Raw genomic sequence first — 20,908 nt, 5'->3', positions numbered from 1 at the left:
TACAATTTTTTCATGGCTGTTCTCATGCTCCATATAATCATAATTAAATCATAATTTATTTATTAGTCCGATTGATCGCTTATTGGATATAATAGGACTCGTCAATTACATTGTGTAGTAACCAGGGTGGGAACAGTAATAACAAGATAAAATGTATATCATAAACTACTAAAATCTAACATCACATAAATACACTAAATAAATATAATAACAATAAATATGGCAATAACTAATAAATGTACAATAATAAAATATCACAGTCAAAGATCAAAGTTATTGGCGAATAAATAAAGATTTTGCTCAATACCAACTTAATGAAAAAATGGACTATGATAGGAACACCAGAAAATGTAATTCTTGTGCATCATGTCAACGTGTTTTGCCGTTTTCCCGACGAAATTGCTGAGCAATTAAAATTTTGCGGAAATTTGGGAATCATCTCGAAGTGATTAGCAAAAAAAAACATTTCTTGAAACATCAACGACCACACGGTCGAACGGACGTAAAAAACGCCCGTAAAGCGCATTTTATTTTTTGAAAATTGACTTATTAAGCGCGTTTTGATAGCGGTTAAAAGAATTTCCACCGCAGTAAAACGATTTTGGAGATTTGTGTATGTAAAATCAATTTACATTTGGATTTTTGTATTAAATTGTTGAAAATCGACATTTAAAAAATGTCTCGATGACACAAAAGTCAAAATTTTGTATTGAATTTTCGGTTAGCGCGCTCTCCATATTGAACGATGCCTTTCTTGCTACGTTTCCTCGGTCTATCTAAATCGCACGAAGTGGCTCTTCTTGTCTCGATCGTGATTTGCCACGCCATGTATGACATGTACAATTTAGAATTTACAGTAAACTTGAATCGCATATGGGACGCGCGATTTCGCTTTGGGTCCTTTCCGGAAGAAATCGAGACGTGCATAAAGTACATACTGTGGACGCTTGTTGTTTTGCGGTCATTTACAACGCCTTTTTACCTGGCACTCTCGTGCGTCATATTTTGGGCCGCCCTACTCGTAAGTGTTTAGTTTTAATTACACTTAAGAAGTGGTATAACGGGTCTTAATGCGTTAGTTTCCATTTACATGGTAACGATGCCATAAAAATTCTTCCAGGAGAAACTGTAGGTACCTTATATGCGATGTTGTTAGTACGTGATACCATATTTGATTTAACAGTACTTTCTTAAGCACTCCAGATCTGCTTTACGGTACTGATTATGAATGCCTTCAACAGAGTGATCGGCCGCTATTCCTAGTACCATGGCTAGTGACCGGTTTCTTCAAGAATGTGGTGCCAAGCATCCTCTCATTGATTGTGGCCGTTTACACCTGCATTGTAACTGATTTACAAATATGGGCTTGCTGCATCTTTATATTAACCCAGATGAGTAGCAGCGCCTTCTTCGTTTATCTGTGGTCCAGCGTCCAAAGGTGCCAGCTCTGACTTTCTCGCTTCTACTAACACTTACCGCCAAAATTTTAGCTTGTACAAAGATCAACAGATTGACACAAGTACAGACCAAATGGCTAAGGAGAAGGAGGTTGTGGTACGGCGGAGGAAGGCTAGATTAATGAAAGGTTATCCAGAGGTTTTCTACGAGTCGTGCATCGAGGAAGAGATGTAACTACCTTATTTCGGCATAATCGAACGTTCACGATTTATTTCAGACATTTGAAGTGCGTGTCCACCTTCGAAAATTTGATGCAACGCGTCAGAGAGAAGAAGGGCCCCAAACAGGCGAAATCAATCGACTCGCTTTTGCAATCGATCGCAAGCACAGTAGAGGAAAATGAGTGGAACAACATGTTCGAGCGGTCCCATAGGCTCGTCTCGAACAAGACTATTAAACAAACCGTAATGCAAACTTTCGGCCTTACCGATGAGGATATTTACATCGCAAAAATACACCAAAATGAAGAATTCAAACGAATACTTTCCGAAACTGGTATCCCCAAAGTTTCTTCAGATGATGACACGTTTTTGTCTGCTCTTTCTAACCCGAGCAGTTCGGCCCAAGACACCGTTTCAAATGATGAAAACGCGTGTGGATCAGCGTCCACTTTGGAGTCTACATTCTCAAACGACTCGGAAACCCAAATTTGCGCGGTTGTAAATTATAGCACAACTTCGCTTGCAGACAAGAGTGTAGAAACAAATCCGATATCTGATGACTCAAAACTGGAAACAAGATCGCCAATTCCACTACCGACTCCAAACCTTCGAACCACCCCCGCCTTTTATTTCGAAGTTTCTAATGGAGCAAGTAAACCTTCGGTTAATAACAAGGTTGTGTTAAGCGACTTTGGTTGTCAAGTCTCCACTTTGAGTAGGAACATTTTGAACTCGCCTCCGAAGGAGTTTTTGACGTTTTTCCCCGAGAGTACCTCGTTATCTTACGGAATTTGTGAGAGTAGGTCCTCATTATTAAACCGAGGGACTTCGGCACATGCGCTAAAATCGCCTACGGCACAATACTGTGTGTAAATTCTGCTTATAATAATAATAATAATAATAATAAAGGTCTTTATTGTCGTTTCCTGCCATGCAAAATATGAAAGATACACAGAATAGATATTTGAACCAGCGGATAACAACAAAGACATTTATAAAATACGCCACCTACTAAATAATGTTGTCCAAATCGAACCACCCAGAAGAAATAACAACATCATACAGTGCACGAGGTGTCAGTTGTATGGCCATTCAAAAACGTATTGCAACCGTCCATTCGTGTGTGTAAAATGCGGAGGTTCTCATAGCACTGCAACTTGCGGAAAAAGCAAAGACACTCCAGCTACGTGCGCTCTGTGCGGAGGTGCCCACCCAGCAAACTATAAAGGATGTGAATACTATCATCGACTATATCAAAATACTCGCGTCAATACGAATACTACTAACCATCTACCATCACCAGTAAAGGTAAACTCTTTACCAACATCTTCTTATTCAACACGTCCAAAAACTAGCTACGCCAATGCACTCAACAATAATACAAATAATGCACCCCAAGCTCCGAACAACGATAGCACGGCAAACATAAACTTAATATTGGGTAAATTCCTAGAAGAATTCAAAATTATGTTCCAACAACTCATCCAGCAAAATAGCATGGTTTTGAACATGCTGACAATGCTTGTAGGGAAGAAATAATGGCTAAAGCACTCAGAATAGCTCTATGGAACTCTAATGGCATAATCCAACATAAAGAAGAAGTTAAAATCTTTCTCCACCAGCACCTAATAGACATACTCCTGATTAGTGAAACCCACTTTACAGACAAATCATACCTTAAGATACCAAACTACACATTTTACCACACCAATCATCCCGACAACACAGCCCATGCGGGTAGTGGAATATTAATAAAGGAGACAGTTGGACATTATGAACTTCCGGGATATGTTAAGAACCACCTACAAGCCACATCGATTAAGGTCTCAACCTTGCCATACAATTTGACAATCTCAGCGGTATACTGCCCACCTCGGCACATACTGAAAAAGGAAGACTTTACTGACTTCTTCTCAACTCTTGGGTCCAAATTTATAGCCGGAGGTGATTACAATTCTAAACACACTTTATGGGGATCACGTCTCACTACTACAAAGGGAAGAGAAATGTCCAAAGCACTACAAGAGAAAAAGTATTCATTCCTATCCACCGGCACCCCAACCTACTGGCCGTCAGATCCTAAGAAAATACCAGATATGCTGGATTTCCAGCTCATATATGGATATAGAATCGAATTACGACCTGTCATCGGATCACACGCCTGTAATCGCAACAATTGCCACAACGGTAATAAATGTTAAAAAAAATACCCAGACTGCACAACTCAAGAACCGACTGGGAAGCCTATAAAAACAAAATTAATGCAACTGTAAACCTAAAAGTGTCACTCAAGAATCCTCCAGAGCTAGAAGAAGCTACAAATACGCTAATTTCACTGATTCAAGAAGCAGCAAGTCATGCTACACCAAAATTGAAAACCCAAGGAAGATCTCTCAACATTTCATTCGAAATCAAAAAACTGATTAGAGAGAAAAGGAAAGCCAGAGCAAGATGGCATCGGTATCATTCACCAGCAGACAAAACTACATTCAATCAACTGAACAACAAACTCAAAGCTAAAATAAAAGAAACGCAAAACAAGTCATTCCAAGATTATATCGCTAATCTTAACCGTTATGACAATTCAATATGGAAACCTATAAAAGCTTCCACAAAACCAATACAAAGAAACTATCCAATCCGAAAAGATACCCCCATTCCTGGAGACTGGGCTAGAAGTAGTAAGGACAAGGTCGATCTGTTTGCACAACACCTGGCTGAAGTATTTAGCCTTGAAGATGCTGTACCAACACAAGAAATGATTGCCAATTTACAAAGTCTTGTGGAAAATACCGGTCACATAAAACTAATAACTCCCCACGAAATAAAAAAAGCAATCGCTCTTCTAAATACCAGAAAATCTGGGCCTGATCACATCACACCGAAAATGCTAAAAGAAATCCCTAGAAAAGGAATTGGACTCCTAACATATATATTTAATGGAATCCTCCGTTTGCACTATTGGCCCCTTCAGCTTAAGGCTGCTGAAGTAATTCTAATAGCCAAACCTGGTAAAAATCCACATCAAGTCTCCTCCTACAGACCAATAAGTCTGTTATCTACTATCTCCAAGCTCCTAGAAAAACTCCTACTCCATCGAATTAGTCCCCTCCTAAATGTTATCCCAGATCATCAGTTTGGATTTCGACAATCTCATTCGACAGTTCAACAGTGCCATCGCGTCGTACAAACAATAAACACATCCCTGGAAAACAAAAAATATTGCACATCTGTACTTCTTGATATAAGCCAGGCGTTTGATAAGGTGTGGCACACTGGTCTTCTCTACAAAGTTAAGCAAATCCTCCCATCCTACTTTCTACTCCTTAAATCTTACTTGACTGATCGACAATTCCGGACTAAAGTAAATGGAGAATACTCGAACACTTATCCAATCCAGGCTGGGGTACCGCAGGGCAGTGTGTACTGTGGTGGGCCCTTTGCTTTATCTACTACACACATCTGATATACCTACTACACCCAATACTACAATCGGTACTTTCGCGGATGACACAATCATTCTTGCAAGTCATGAAGATCCAACAATAGCATCTTCTTATGTGCAAAGTCACCTAAACCTTATACAAGATTGGACTAACAAATGGAACATCAAAATTAATGAAAGTAAGTCAACTCAGGTAACATTTACACTTAAAAAGGGCCGCTGTCCACCAGTTACTGTCAACAATTCAATTATACCTGCATCTCCATCAGCACGTTACCTAGGTCTACACCTCGACGAAAAACATACCTGGAAGATACACATCTTAAACAAGTTAAAAAGTAATCGTAAACGATTTACATAAAGCGCATTTCCACTTGCATTCATTTCCCATTTGTAAGATGCAACTTCTGTTAAAATCGTAAAAATCCGCCCACAAATATGAAAGATAGCGTTGCACATGGGCAATCCATTTTTGACGTGCTACTTCAATTTCAGTTTATGAGAAGAATTTTATTTCAATGCTTTTCTAAATAAGAAAGTTGGAACTGCGCATGCGCAAACCTAAATTTTAAAACTAATGTTAGATTTTCCTTTGTTCCAAGCGTATCAAATTTCACTTAAATAGTTCCATAGATAAAAAAGTTGGCACGGCGCATGCGCAAAATAAAATTTTGAAACTGGCGCTAGATTTTCCTTTATTCCAAGTGCCTATGTATCACATTTCATTTAAATTCTTTCATAAATAAAAAAGTTGGCACTGCGCATGCGCAAAACCAAATTTTGAAATTGGCGTTTGATTTTCCTTTATCCCAAGTGCCTATGTATCAAATTTCGTTTAAATTCTTCCATAAATAAAAAGTTGGCACTGCGCATGCGCAAAACCAAATTTTGAAATTGGCGTTTGATTTTCCTTTATTCGAAGTGCCTATGTATCAAATTTCATTCAAATACTTTTATAAGTAAAACAGTTTGCAATTCGGTTTATAAATGGTCGAGATGCGAAAAGGGCACTGTGAATTTTGAATCGATTCGATTCAACTTTTGGCATTGCGTATTATATGGTTAAAGCTATACCCATATTGAATTTCATGCAATTCAGTTCATAACTAACGGAGATGTAAAAGCGATCGAACATTTCTAAACAAAGTTATCGTTCACATGGACAGATAGATGGACAGACAGACAAAGGAACAGACGGAGAGACCAACCGGCAGGCGACAGATAGCAATGCAAAATTATAAACGGTCTCTAGGATCGTAAATAAACGGCAAAAGTGTAAAATTATGGAACATGTAAAAAACGGTTTTTTGTTTTTTTTACAATAACTTTTTTTGTAAGCGGTAAAGAAAAAATTCCTTCCTTGGTACAAGACTCGACACCATAACGAACCAAATAGCGAAAAAAGTAGAACAATAGCTCTTAAGATAAAAAACTAGTAGCGTCGCAAAGTTAACGGACGGACGGACGGACGGACGGACAAAGTGGCCACAATAGCGCATTTTTTTTTATTTTTGTGGAAATGCGCTAAAAAGAAAAAACAAATCGACCTACGACTAAATAATCTAAACTGGTTGATAGGAAGAAAATCTCGATTGTCCCTAGAAAACAAAATCTTGGTTTATAAGAAAATAATAATTATGGTATAGAGTTATGGGGATGTGCCAGCAAATCAAATACTGCAATTATTCAACGCTCTCAGTCCAAAATTCTTCGAGCTATTACTGACGCACCTTGGTACGTAACCAACAAAATGTTACACGACGATCTCTTTATCCCTTTCGTTTCGACTATCACACAAGAGCGTAGTGCAAGTCATCATACCCGGCTAGAAGCACATGCCAACCCACTAACACAACCACTTTTACTACAACACGACATCCGAAGACTACAACGACGTTGGCCAATTGATCTCAAATAAGAAGTAGGTGAATTCCTCGCTGGAAGAGTTCCCATCCCGCCATCCAGGACTGTCTAGCTTCAAGGTCCCATGTTATCATATTAGCCCATAGAATGTCAATTCTGATTGCTAATAAAAATATATATAAAAAAAACAAACAAACAAAGGAAAAGACAATCTTGAGGCGCAGTTCAAAAATCTTTGTTCTTCCACTGAACCTCAGTTAGAGAAGTAGACATAATAGAAAAAAAAAATAGATATCAGAGTAAAAAAAAAACTTAAATATAAGCACATAGTTTGTAATAATCTCTGGTTTTCCATATTCAACCAACCAACATCCGAAAGCTTGTGAGAGATCCGATCGAATTTGCGTATTCCATAAATTAGACGCAAACAAGAATTTTGCACCCGTTGAATTCTATGAGAATCGTCTTGCGTAATACAAGAGTGATATAGTTCACAACAGTACGAAAACTGTGAGAGTACAAGGGATCTACAGAGAATAGTTTTAGTTTTCTGTGATAAATAGTGACGATGGGGATATATTAATTTAAGGTTGGCATACGCTCTCCTCACATATTTATTAATTTGAGCTGTAAACCTGAAACTGTTATCCATTATTAATCCCAAGTTAATAACCTCAGATTTTAATGGAATTGGAGTGTTATTAATAGTCAGACGGATATAACTTTTTAAGTAATCACAATCACTTGATTTGCCAAACATTATCGCAGCTGATTTACTGGCATTGATCGTAAGTTTATGGTTGCTTATTATGTTTGAGATATTCAGTAAATCAACATTAAACTTTTCAAGTGCCTCCTTATAATGACTAATATCGAAAGACAAATATAATTGAGTGTCATCGGCATTCGGCATACATACAAATTTTGCTGTGATTTATTTGTGTATGAAATGCTATGGTGTAGACGTTAAATAGGAGGGGGTCCCAGAATGGACCCTTGCGGGACGCCTCTAGTTATCAATTTTGACTCAGATATTCCATTAACCGTCTTTACATATTGCAATCTATTAGTTAAGTAATTCGCCATCATATTAATTGAGGTATCATCAAAACCAATGTATTTCAAAATGGATAATAGAATACCGTGAGGATAATATAATATCGTGAATTTAATATACGATTGTATATTGCGATTTCAATTTTTATTGCACAGTTAAATAATATAATTACATACATATGTACAATTGGTTGACCGCACATACACAGACAACCTTGCCTGAACGCTTAGTAACAGTTGGAATGATCACGGTCTGAGCTATAGGTATCTTCATAAACAACACTGGGGTCACAAATAGTGTCCCTTATCGCCTCATTGACCAACGCTGACATTATCCTAAAGTTATAATCATTTTCACCTAAATTACTATACAAAAAGAATGGCAAACGATTAGAGAGTACCCACACGCTTTGCTTATGCTCCTTATCAAGCTTCAAATCATTTGGGAATACCAAGGTAATATTGCTCTTAGCAACGGTTGCTAAATTCCTCCGTCGGTAAGGCTTCCTCAAGTCCCAACATGCGATAGAGTCCTTACTCACCAAACTGAATAACATAACCCCATTCCTATCTATGACAGAAGATGAAGCATGGCCATCCTTCCCTCGACTCTCTCCGATTGTCCTCACCTGCCGTTTTAAGGTGTTGAACTCGGTTTCGTTCTTAATCGACGATGTTTTAACATAAAACTCTCGAAAGCTCGACAATGGATGAAAATAGAGCAGACGGTCTTCCTTGTCGAACAGATCGGGGCTGAGCGCCAAAGAAAAAATTCCATCGGTCCACTCGAATTTCAGCCCGTGCAACTCGTAGGCGGCCGCTAGAGGATCCGGATAGAAGAGGTGATCCGTCAGACGCCAACTTCTCCGCTCTTTCAAGCTGAACACGACCAGACCGTACCGCCAGACGTCGACGGCGTACGCGTAGGCGTCATCGCACCGATTCTTTTGAATGTCAACCGCGAGATTGGAGAAGAGACCGTCCTGCTTAATGAACTCGTCCGGCAGTTCGTAGCGCAAAATCAGATTGTCGGTCGCCAGATCGAAAATCACAATCTTGGGACGGCACGCCTGCTCCGGCTTAACGATCACGTTAATCTGGCCCGAGTCCAAAACCCACAGACGATTGCATTGATCAATTTGCATCCGGTAGACTGAGACCAACCCCTCGCACGTGCCTGTAATTGCCAATTAGTAGTGGTCGGTGGTGAGCCTCTTACCTTTGTTGTGCCAATCCCAGTTCGGGTACGGTTCAAATGGGGGCGATATTTCGTTCGAGGATTTTGGTATTGTGGCGAGGGTGCACGGCGTTCCATCTTTCCATTTCGGAAACGATACAAATATTCGATCCTTATCAATCTCAATACCTAGCGGGAGATTATTTTTTTGTACAAATTCGCCACTTTCAATCGCATTCTGCCTGTCTTCCTCAGATGGATAGGCGAAATCGACCTGTTTCCATAGGTAGCGGGTCTTTAGAGGTCCTGTTGATTCCAGGAGGTTTGGTTCTGTCGGCGCCTTGTAATTTACGTGCGAATCGTCTTTTAAGCCTGGTGACATTACACCAAGCGACGCTAGGTATGGAAGGAATCCTATAATGTTGGGAGAAGAACCTGAAACAGAAGATGGATATAGTGTTAATCTACTAAAAGTGTGGTGGAAAGTCCCTAATCGATAGGTGATCATTCAATGAATCATAGTGACCTGATACCAAAAACAATTGCGAAGTGAACTGAAACCAGCAAAAGTTTGACAGTCACTCTTCTGTAAGTATAATTCGTTTTAACTTGTGGCGGAAGTGGTGCTCTTTTGATTGATGGGGATTGTGACCCTTCATCAGTATACGTAAATTAGTTTTTGTTTCAGAAGGATGTCTCTTTCTCCATTTTTGCGTTCGCCATTTACAGATCTAACTTGTTCCCTTATTGACCACCAATTTTACGGTGTTTGTGCGGATTTGGAACTAAAATTAATAGATTGTCTGGAAGCTTACGGTGTGGATAAAGGACGAAGAAAGTGTCTTGATATTATGCAGGATTTTCGGGAGTGCGCCGGAAGGAACATCCGTAATCAGAGAGTGATAGCCATGCGAATGGAAAGACACCGCCAATATCGTGCTGGCGAACGCTCTAAGAAGGATTTGTACGTTCCTACGGTTAAAACCAATGGATATTAGGGCCGAGTCGTGCAAATAAAAACTGTTGTTCTCTTTATTTTATGTTAGATTACTGTTACCAGCGCTAACCATGTATAAAACGGGGTTATTTTGTAGCTCTTTGGAAAGCCGCCAAATATTCGGTTCTTCGTGTGCTGATTTGTGCACTAACCACAAAAGTTTGTAGTATTTTTTGACAGAAATCAAAATTTTTCATGGGGGCTTCCATTTAACACTAAGACATCCAGACATTGGAATGCAACTAGTGACATTCTCACCGACTTTTGCCCAAATGCACAGACTTTCAAAGAAATTCAAGATTCTTGAACGCGATTGTGTGGGAGTAGGTTCCAATGCAATGCAAAGGCTCCCTTATTCGGAACGGATAGAGGTGTAATAGGTAGAGATAAATGCTTCCGTAGACAGACTGCCTTTCCTTCCTCCAAATAAATGGGCCCTGCAAGATTCACTCCAGTGATGGTAAATGGGCCCTCAATTCTCCATCCGATATCGTGGATCTACTTTTAGTGGTTTAGTACTGTGACGAAGGTATCTCTTGCAGTTCAGCAATACTTTTGACTGACCTCCAACAATACTTTTTTCTCAGCTTTTTACGAATCAAGTGACAAGCGGGTTTTTGGAGTTTTTGGTATCAAGATGGGGGAGATGAAATCCCGCTTGCCCTCCCTACACCAAAATCGGGTTTCCACGCAAGCGAATCCTTCTTTCTCTGGTTTTACAAATCGTAACATCCAACCGTAGATCGCAAGAGTCCTTCGTTAAGATGACGGTTCCACGATAATCCGACTTTCTGAGCTTATCTCAAAGTTGAATAATTGATTTTTTCTTTCAACTTCAATTTCTTCTTCTCTGAAAACAGAGACTCACCAACCAGTAAAAGGTTGGTACAATCACTCAGGACCTTCCCACCATTTGAATCCAATAAGAGGCGTATCCTCTTGAAGGCAAGTCTGTTGCATTCAAATTACTGGCGATATGTTTTTATTTATTTATTTTATTTTCCCTTTATTTTTGAGTGGGCGGGGTTTCAGCCAAGGCTGCTCTACCAACCCAACCCACTATACATTTACAAATATCCATGCCCGAACCAGGATTCGAACCAGGGACCCTTAGCACCACAGTCCAGCTTAAATATGTCTCCATTGCTCCCGTCCAGTTGACTTAAGTAATCACTAAGGTCTGAATTTTTAAATTTAAAATTTTCAAAATATTTATTATAACATTTAATATGGATGATAAATACAGTATTAAAAGTACAAAACAAATTAATAGTTATTTACATAAAAGTCGGGAAAATGACACATGACTGGCGAGGAAATATTGAAGTGCCAGGCTCTTTGGGGCCGAGTACTTTAATTTCCGAGTCAAGTAATGTCATTTTACTGTATTTGTATTTTTTATTTGTATATAAAAGTCAATCTGTCAGTGGTGACAGGAGCCATTATAGACATTAGAAATGTCACAAATGCGGCCGGTAAAGTGACGGTGCGGCCGGGCAAGTGACAGGTGCGGCCGGGCAAGTGACAGGTGCGGCCAGTAAAGTGACAAGCGACAGGAAACGTAGTTTGCTTTGCCTCTGTCATGGAATCTCAAATTTTCTGACAGAAAGTAGGCATGAAAATGAAGGTTTCAGGACGATCTTGGTTAAATAATAGAAATTTCAAATAATAAAACTGTGTGCAATGCATGTGCAATATGCGCAATGCATGTGCGATGCGTGAAATTTCTGTGCAATGTTTGTGCAATATTTTTGCGTTCTAAATATCAAGTCTCTTTCCTACTGTAAAACAAAAAATCCTGCTTTTTCTGTTCCCGTTTGCGTGGGAATTTAGGATAGTGTTTTACTCAAAAACCTCTGTGGGCATACGTCCAACTATTCCTTAAAGTTTCATCGCAATCGGATGGACGGTTTAGACACGCATAAGTGACAGACAGACAGACATTCATTTTTATTTAATTTAATGCAAATTTTAAATATTTGAAAGTATTGTGAGTAAACTTAAGCACTTAATTTTGCTTGGTACTGGTACCGACACCCAAAAAGGCTACAGCGAACTATGCGCAGATGACTAATTAGAGTCTGCAGAAGCATCCAACTGGCTCTGTGGCGCACCAATATGTGCAATCAATAAAATATGAATAGCGGGGTTACGTGATCTTTCGCCTTCTTACGTGCCGGGTACAGTAGTCCGTGGTATAATGACAATGTGCACATTTTAAATCCTTTGAAAACTTATATATTAGGGAATGTCGTTTGAGAACTTATGTTAAAGATTTGTTGCAAAATAACCTATACTATCACTTTTTAATTTGATTCTTTTCAATTTGACAGCTGGTAAGACTGAAAACAGTTGATTTGACGGTTTCTGTCATTAGTTCTCTGAGGCTAGTCGTCGCCGTCGTTGCAGCTACCTCGCAGGCGGGTTAAGTTCGACTCCCGGTCCATGCAGATTTTTTTAAATTTAATAATCAAAAATTGTATTTGATACGTAAGTTCGGTTCATGACATTTAATGTTTAAAAATAATTTGTTTTAAATGTGACTGACTCGTACATGGTCCATTCTATGGGTCCAGTTTTGAAGCGCTCTTTCGAGCATTTCGGCCGAAATTTCATTAATTACACGTGTTATGTTCGCTTCTAATGCAGAAATAGTTTGTGGTTTATCGGCATAAACAAGTGATTTGAGATAACCACATAAAAAGTAATCTAACGGCGTTTGATCACATAATCTTGGTGGCCAATTCAGTGCTCCATTTCTTGATATGGCGTTCTCATCAAAAGTTTCTTTCAATAAATCGATGGTTTCATGTGCTGTATGGCACGGCGCACCATCTTGTTGAAACCATAAGTCGGCTACATCAATATCTTGAATTTTTGCCAACAATTTTTTCATTGTGCGTTCAGTTGGACGATTATGAGCACCATAAAATGGATGCAGAGCACGAAAAACATTAATTTTGGAATGTTCTAATGTAAGTCTATTCATGGTGAAATGTCAACTAATAATGAACAAAAAACACTTGATTAAAGTGTTTTAAAATCCCTGTTGGAAAAAGTACTTCGTATTTGATCACCCGTTACAATCCTCCTTATAATCAAGTTTATTTAGGCAATCTACCTGCTGTTCGAATCTCCTCTACAACTGAGTCACTTCCAATTGGTTCAGCCAAAAATGGGAGTACAGGCAGACCTACAGACAATTTCCGTGAAAATAGTTATTTATATAACAAGAGCGAGAAGTTCAATTTCGCGCATTGAGACTGAAGGTATTTTGAAGAGGCGAAGCCGAGTCAAAATATCAGTCAAATGCGCGAAAAACTTCGCGCTAGCGTTATATACAATATTTTTTCTACAACTGAACCGATTGTTAATTAAATTTGCTGTTTAAGTTCAACTTTGTCACGTGCGCGAAATACTTTTTTTCACTGTTGACGATTTCGCGCACGTTGTCAAGAGCAACCTTACTTATTAATTAACCGTTTAAAAATCTAGTACTTCGCGTTTCGAAATTCGTCAGAAAATGACAGGTTTTTTTGACAGTTGTAGAAAAAAGTGATTTTTTTACCCCGTTGCAATACCTCCCTTACTATCTTGCGAGCGGTAAAAAAAGGGTACTGAACCTTCACTGGTCAAGAGTCAACAATTAGCTTGGTAAAATTAAAAGATCCATACAGTGATAGTAGAATGAGGCATAGGTACGTTTTCTGACGGTTTTTCAAAGTGCTGTGTTTGCTAAAATGCCAAAACGTGGAAAAGTTGCTTGTAATAAACCGCTGCAGACTGCAGGCTCGGCTTTATTTGATATCCGTCATTATATACCGTGTGGCAATTTCTCAAGTATGAGTTAGTTTGCGCATGTTCATTTTGTTTTGATAACTAAATGTTAGATCTTCTATTCATACACTACCCGCGAATCCCAAGATTTATATGATTAACCGAGACAACTGTTTTTTAACCACCCGCACGTTAGTAAGGGAGGTTATTGCATTGGTGTAAAAAAAGACCCCCCATTTTTTTAACGGAAATATACGTTTTGGAGCACTAGGAACTCGAATCAAACAAAATCGCGATGATGTCGGTCTGTCGGTTCGTCTGTACGCGCATTTCCGGCTAAACGGCTGAACCGATTGGAACCAAATTTGGTACGCATTCATAGTTATCAAAGGGCAGAATCGCTCATGCGCAGGTGTGCGGGTGGTATCTATACTAGCCACAGGACCATGACCAGGAGTTTTAAATGAACTCATCTTTAATTACAAAAAGAAACAATTGAAATACTTTAACAGCTAAAGTTTTAGGTACTTGGTCACTATCTTTTTCCAGTATAAAATAAAATCAACTATAATTTGCATATAATGTTACAGTCTTGTACTGAATTGGCTCAAACATGTTTTAAATTATTCATTAGCCAATCGAGCATGCATTTTAATCGTTGCCAAATCAGTTTACTTAATTGAATCCGTCGTCTGAGTCGAGCTCATTAATTCTAATGAAATTGTATTTTTTTCTATGTAGGTCGAATCGATTATTAACACACCTTAAACGATTTTGGGTTGATAAATGAAATCGCCAAAAACTTACCATGGTGGTAATTCGCGCGTTGACGATTACCATGTGGTTGGGGGTGAATGGTGTGTATGTGTCGAGTGTCGGTTATGAGCCCTGTTGGTGGTTGCCAGCTTTGAAACCAGGAATGCGCGACTGCCATTTCTATTCCGGTACTAAAACTACTGCTACATGCCTATTCGATCTGAAAGTAGAATGATCTTAGTAATTAAGTTCTGAATAGGGCAGTAATACTTTCAAGAGCAAGTTGTGCAACAGCTCAGGCGTGAGTGGCGAATTAGTTAGAATTGACAAACTTTTTTTTTCTTATGATCGCATGTTTAAAAAATGAAAGGAAACTATATCGAGTATTATATCCGCATAATGAACGAATTTAACATATAAATTGCTTATGCAACTACTTATCTGAAAGGTAGAAATGCTATTGCTGTTTTTAACAACCCTGGTATGGCCAAAATCTAGGTACCATAGTCTACCAAGAATGGTACACCGCTAAACCTTGCAATAAGTTTTTATAAAAAAAATTACTTTAAATGCAATAAAAAGTATTATTATTATTATTATATTATATAAGAATTTTCCAAAACAATTGAATAAACATTAATTATATACTAACGTGTCAGGTGCCGTTGCATAAAATAAGGTACCTAGCTTACACAGTACATACTTTAAAAAAAGGACAATACTGTATGTATATAAGTACAACTAATTGAAAATAACGAATCGGAGTTAGTGGTGACCGATGTATACCTGCCCTAAGTATTTCAGTAGCACTTCGTTTCGAATTAAAAAGAAAGTACTTAAACCGCAAGGTTACTTTTTAATGCACGCAAAGAATTGCATTATGTAACAAACCAATGCGTTTATCGTGCGGGAATGTTGACTCTTCGTTGTAACATTGCAAACGTTCCATTAGAAAATTAAATTTATTGGCCCCCTCGATTTCTTGAATAAGAATATTTTGGAACGTCCTCAAGTGTCATTGAAGACCTCGCCAAATGCTCTGTTTTCTTTGCATATATTTATTAAAGATCCATTTGTTCAAAATTGGGGTCGCTAATGCAACAAATTCATCGATCAAACGTTAGGTATAGAATATGATTCGTTCAAAATCGGTATAAACTATGAATATTCGTATTCAGTTTTTTTAAAAATAAGTAATACACCTTAAAAAATCGCGAAAATGTGATAACTCCGTAAATAACAATTATTGGTCGGTTTTTCACGAACTTTCTACGGATATAACTATAGGTTACGGTTGGATAGCTATTATTAGTCTGTAAAAAATCAACAAATCATAAAAGTTATTTGGTACCTATTTAATTTCTCATCACATGGCATTTGTTATTTTTTTAATTTTTTCAAAACAAAAGCGCAGCAGTTACACTTTTTGAAATGGCAAGTTATATATTTTTAAAAGTTGTTTGATAGGGTTTTTATTTTTTAAAAAATTGAAAATACGAATACCCTTGTATCAGAAAAAATCGCGAAAAATTACCGCAATTGTGTTTCAACAACGCTCATTAATCTAGTAACTCAAGACGGTTTTATGTTATCGAGATATTGAAGCAATTGATTGCGCCTTAGAACTGTTAAGGTAATAGGTACGCATGAAAAGTTACTAATTTACATTCGTTGGCTGTCAAAAGGGTAATTTTGGAATATTGGTAACTATATTCTAGTAAATAAATAAAATTTCAACGGTTTGTTCTGGATTCAAATTCGTCAACCATCTTTCGGGATTCACCTTCATCGAGTAACCACATTTTTACCTAGCGACACAAAAGATCCGATTGTATTGGACATTGTGCTCCAACATCCATAGAGTCGATTTTTTGGGGGATTTAATATAAAAGATCATTCTAATATTCCTGAAGAGGTCGATCTACGGGAATTTATTCCGTGGACAAATTTGTGCATTTTTATGAATGATAAGTGAACCCAAACCAAAGCCAATGATACATTTTGTTCTCATTAATCATAAAATTGAATTTTAAGTTTACTAATAATCATCCTTTTGTGTGGGTTAAATTTTATTTGGTATACAGAGGCGTGTAAATTTGTTTTTGAGTAGAATGTTGTACCATGTGTTGGATTAATTACATACGAAAATTTAAAAATCTAGGTAGGTAATTAATTAGATATGGACGTGATCACGAGATAGGGTATATACTTTATATGGTATTAATTACGACTACATCATTCATTTAAAGCACAAAAAATATAAGTGGAGTTGGGACGATATTATTTTCAGGCAAGTTCAGGCTATATAATATTTTTGGACAAAAATACCGGTTCAAACCGGGTTTTTCATGCAGGTGAAATGATTCCAAATTGGGGAAAAATAATTAAAACAGCTGAAATTTTCCGCGGGCGAAATCCCAGGGTTGAAAGGGGTGGAAAGTGGTATTTTGCAATTTGTGGCAAAAGTATTAAGTTCAGGCGAAAAAGTAAGAAATAAACTTTTGTATCTGCACTATTTTTACATAAACTCAAATTTTCCGAGAAAAAACGGGAGAACTGGTTTTTTTGTTTGTGAAAAAAAGTCGTAGGGGTTTGAAATTTGAAGAAAACGTACCTTGTTTTATGATAAAAAAGGAGACCATTTTTTGGACTTGTAAAGTTGAGCTGTTTCCAAGCAAGCAAGCAAAAGAATTCGATTTTTCTTAGAATTGTGTTAAAATGCAGAAAAAAGTAATAATAATAATAATTGTATTCAACCTTTGTTGCTATTTTACAATAGATAAGGCAAGTCACACAGAAAAAATCAATAGTAGGGGTAATACACACACACATTGTAGAGATAAAGATGTGTTAATTAACGTAGTTGTGGATAAGGAAACAAGAAGATATTTTAGCAACATTAAAGAGAAGAGATTTCGAAAAATCTTAATTAGCGCGGATCCAATACGTTAATTTAATTGTAAAAAAGCTATTCATCATGTCAAAAACCATGTATATTTTAAAACTGTTTTCCCAGTTTTTGGCGATTTTCTCAAAATTTTTCTATGGGAATAATATTTCTTATTTTTGATTATGAAAATATAAGTCCTTACAAAAATTTTGCATCATGGCGCAGCTTTGTACGATTAAAAAAAATAGGTTTTTCATCCTACTGAAAGAAAGGGATTTTTTTTTCAAAATCGTGAAAGCTTGGAAACGGCTTAACTTTCCGGCTCTCCTTTTTTATAATAAAACAAGCTATGTTTCCTCCAAATTTCAAACCTTTTTTCGCAAAAATAAGAATAGAAAACGAAATAAAATTTCTCGGAAAATTTAAGGCTATGTGAAAATAGTTATTTATTTTTCCCTAATTTCTAATCATTCCACCTGCATGAAAAAGGGAATAAAACCATAGCATCAGGTTTTAATCTTGAGATTATAAGTGGAAATAAAGAAGCAACCTTCCGCAAGGTAAGAGTAGTTGAAAAGTTATTCATTACTGAGCTATCCATGGTATTAATTATTTTGTTACAAAAAGTTAACTGTTACAGTAAAGATTTTACCAGTGCCGTAGAGAGTAGCGTCCTAAAAAAGGGAATGTGGTACGCGTGCAAAGCATGTGTAGTTCAGGAATTATTTGCAGACGACATGGATTAATTTAACTTAATAAAATTATTTATCCCGAGGGTACCATCGCTGTTCCAATAACTAGATACGCATAAAACGGTCATGGATGACTAGATATATGCATTGTAATAAACCTACGCGCAGTTGTTTCCTCAAAATTTTTTCGCTGGGGCCGATTTTTTACATGTATTAAATTTGCTGAGGCATTGTCTTAAACTCGACAAAAAAGTCGTTTGGAACAGAATCTAAATATGAACACCCTTTAAGACTAACTGATTATTTAAGTTTGTAACTAAAATCGCACAATAAAAGCAGATCACTTACCGTGCAAGCGCGAAAATCCGCACAATATGTACTTAACACATTTAATTATATACTAAACATATGAGATATGCGTGGTTCTAGATAAAGAGTGTGAAAGTATTTATTACCTCCACTCCATTTTCCACGCGAGCAACATTTGCTTATGAATAAATTAACCGATCGGAACGTATCTGGACCGTTACTGGTAGGAATCGTAGTGCAGTACCTCTATTTACAAGTACCTAGGTACCTATCGTCTCAAGGAAGCTGTAAGAACTAGGTACATGAATATTACAACCACTTTTTACCAAGATGAAAAACTATAATTACTAGAAATTACTTTCGCATTTTTTCATAGAAGTATCTCACACGTCCAGTCGAGCAATTTTACAATATTGACATCCTGCCATCCAGATGTTACCTCAACAACGCATAGAAGATGTAGTGAAAGTGGTTCCATTTCTTTACAAATTAAGTAATTTGCATTAAACGTTGGAGCGACAAGGAAATACAAATATTGAATTTTAAACGCTTTTTACCTCTTTCACGCCCAGCTGATTTAGTCCCTACCAAAATTTGCCGGTCTATGCAACAAACGAGCCACACGTTAATGTTGAACGATACATCATGTTCAATTTTGGTCCTTTGGAATAGCAGTTTCGTAAAAAAAATCTCTGTGAAAGATAGTGGTCTTTTAAATAAATTGAGAAGTTACCTAATCTTGTGGGTGTTGACACCCTGTCACAGAAATATTGGAAAAATTGGAAAAATTAGCGCTAAGAGATAATGAAGCTATTCCCAATATTTCATTTGAAAAAGTACCCGAACGCATACAAGACCCATTGCAGTATGGATAGAGAATTTTAGAACAATTTCAGATCAATAGAATTTTCCAATAAAAATACGAAGACAAATGGATGCACGGTCGAGGACAAAGGATGTACAGTAAATTCGCTCCAGGAAAATTCGTCCCCAGGAAGATACGCATCCCGGAAGATTTGTGCCCAGAAGTTTCGCCCCCTAAGAAATCATCCCCAGAAGATTTCCTCCTGCAATATTCGTACGGAATATTCACCGCGCGAAAGATTTTGGTTCAAGAATACTGCAGGTGGTTTTAAAAATTGTTTGCGCTCAAAATTTCCCCTTCAATGGCGAATCTTTGGTAGGTGAATTTATTGGGGCGAATATGAATATTATGGAGGTGTAATTTTTCGGGTATTTGGAGGCTAAACTCCGAGAATTTTTTGGGGCGGATCTTTCTACAATGTGTTGATATTTTATATCACCAGTCATTACACAAGGCGTTCTAGATACCAAAAACATATAATGCGCAATGCCAAAAGTGGGATCACACCTTTTATATTACTTTTACTTCTACTTATATTATATGATATAAGCGTTGAGTTGTTTAAAAGAGACGGGTATGTTTTTTCCCAATTGCTCGCTCGCGTTTTTCACGATGAAATTTTGCAGATGGATTCTTTATCAAATTTTTAAAATTGGCCATCATAAAAAAATGAGTGCCCTTTTGACATTTTCTGCACCGAATTGCAGGAATGTCAAAATATGCCTAGCCGACACTTTACGATAGGCAATTCCAAAATTTGGGCTTGATATATTCAAAATTCACAATGCCTTTTTGATTTCATGGCCATTTATGAATCGATTTTAATGAAATTCCACTAGATCTATCCCATGATGGGTAAAATTGCAAACTCAATTTGCGGGTGAACGGAACATCGGAAGTGGGTACCGACAAAGGCAAACTGGATTTTCAGGTGAATAGAATAGATTTCAGGCATATCCGCGATTTATGAAGCGAATTTTATTAAATTGAAATTGGGTATATACACCGAGATATACACTGTATCCAAGATAAGGATGTCCATCGTGGAGATCTCCGAATCCATATCATAGAAGATACGGCGATAACCAAATTATGGAAAGCTTGCGCAATTAAAGAGTGGGCCGTGTGCACGGGTGCACCATCCTGTTGAAACGAACAGTTTCCATCTTTTGTTTTTTTTGTGTGGCGTTCATCGTTGTATTCGTAATAAAAAATGCTACTCAATACAACTCGACGCTAAAAACACAGAAGTAGAAGATAAGAGTGATGCATATAAAAGGTGTGACTCAACTTTTGGCATTGCGTATTATATGTTTTCGAACGCCCTAACTAACTAACTACAATATATTTTTAGGCAATATTCTGTCTCGCGTCCATATGTCCTCGCGGTTTTATGTCCTGCGCCCTTTGGTCCTCGCGCCCATTTGTCTCGCGCCTTTTTGTCCTCGCACTCTTATGTCCA

At 37.5% G+C, this 20,908-nt stretch overlaps 2 protein-coding genes across 6 annotated transcripts in view; one reads left to right on the top strand and one right to left on the bottom strand.

The window, feature by feature from the left end:
- Positions 1–666: 666 nt before the first annotated feature.
- On the top strand, positions 667–2,495 carry LOC116179130. The gene is made up of 4 exons (XM_031498845.1): positions 667–1,021; positions 1,242–1,438; positions 1,491–1,628; positions 1,676–2,495. The coding sequence occupies exons 1-4, from the start codon at positions 746–748 to the stop codon at positions 2,490–2,492; spliced, it is 1,428 nt and encodes a 475-aa protein (XP_031354705.1). The 5' UTR covers positions 667–745; the 3' UTR covers positions 2,493–2,495.
- Positions 2,496–8,109: 5,614 nt separating this feature from the next.
- LOC116178070 (protein yellow-like) overlaps positions 8,110–20,908 on the bottom strand; it is a 34,111-nt gene continuing 21,312 nt past the window's right edge. The window contains exons 1-4 of one of the 5 annotated variants that reach the window (XM_031497363.1): positions 18,728–19,125; positions 14,742–14,910; positions 9,203–9,595; positions 8,110–9,160 (exon numbers count right to left, since the gene is read on the bottom strand). In XM_031497363.1, the coding sequence (XP_031353223.1) occupies positions 8,211–9,160; positions 9,203–9,595; positions 14,742–14,868 (1,470 nt within the window). In that variant the 5' untranslated portion in view covers positions 14,869–14,910; positions 18,728–19,125 and the 3' untranslated portion in view covers positions 8,110–8,210. Of the gene's footprint in view, positions 9,161–9,202; positions 9,596–14,741; positions 14,911–14,960; positions 15,136–15,342; positions 15,363–18,620; positions 19,126–20,908 lie in introns of those variants that run through there. The other 4 variants (XM_031497360.1, XM_031497364.1, XM_031497362.1 and 1 more) reach the window with 4 other exon arrangements.

The sequence above is a fragment of the Photinus pyralis genome, unplaced genomic scaffold, assembly GCF_008802855.1.
Source record: "Photinus pyralis isolate 1611_PpyrPB1 unplaced genomic scaffold, Ppyr1.3 Ppyr1.4_LG8, whole genome shotgun sequence".
In the NCBI taxonomy this organism is placed as follows: domain Eukaryota; kingdom Metazoa; phylum Arthropoda; class Insecta; order Coleoptera; family Lampyridae; genus Photinus; species Photinus pyralis.
The sequence above is the reverse complement of the archived record's forward strand: the minus strand, read 5'-3'. Positions and strand labels throughout refer to the sequence as shown.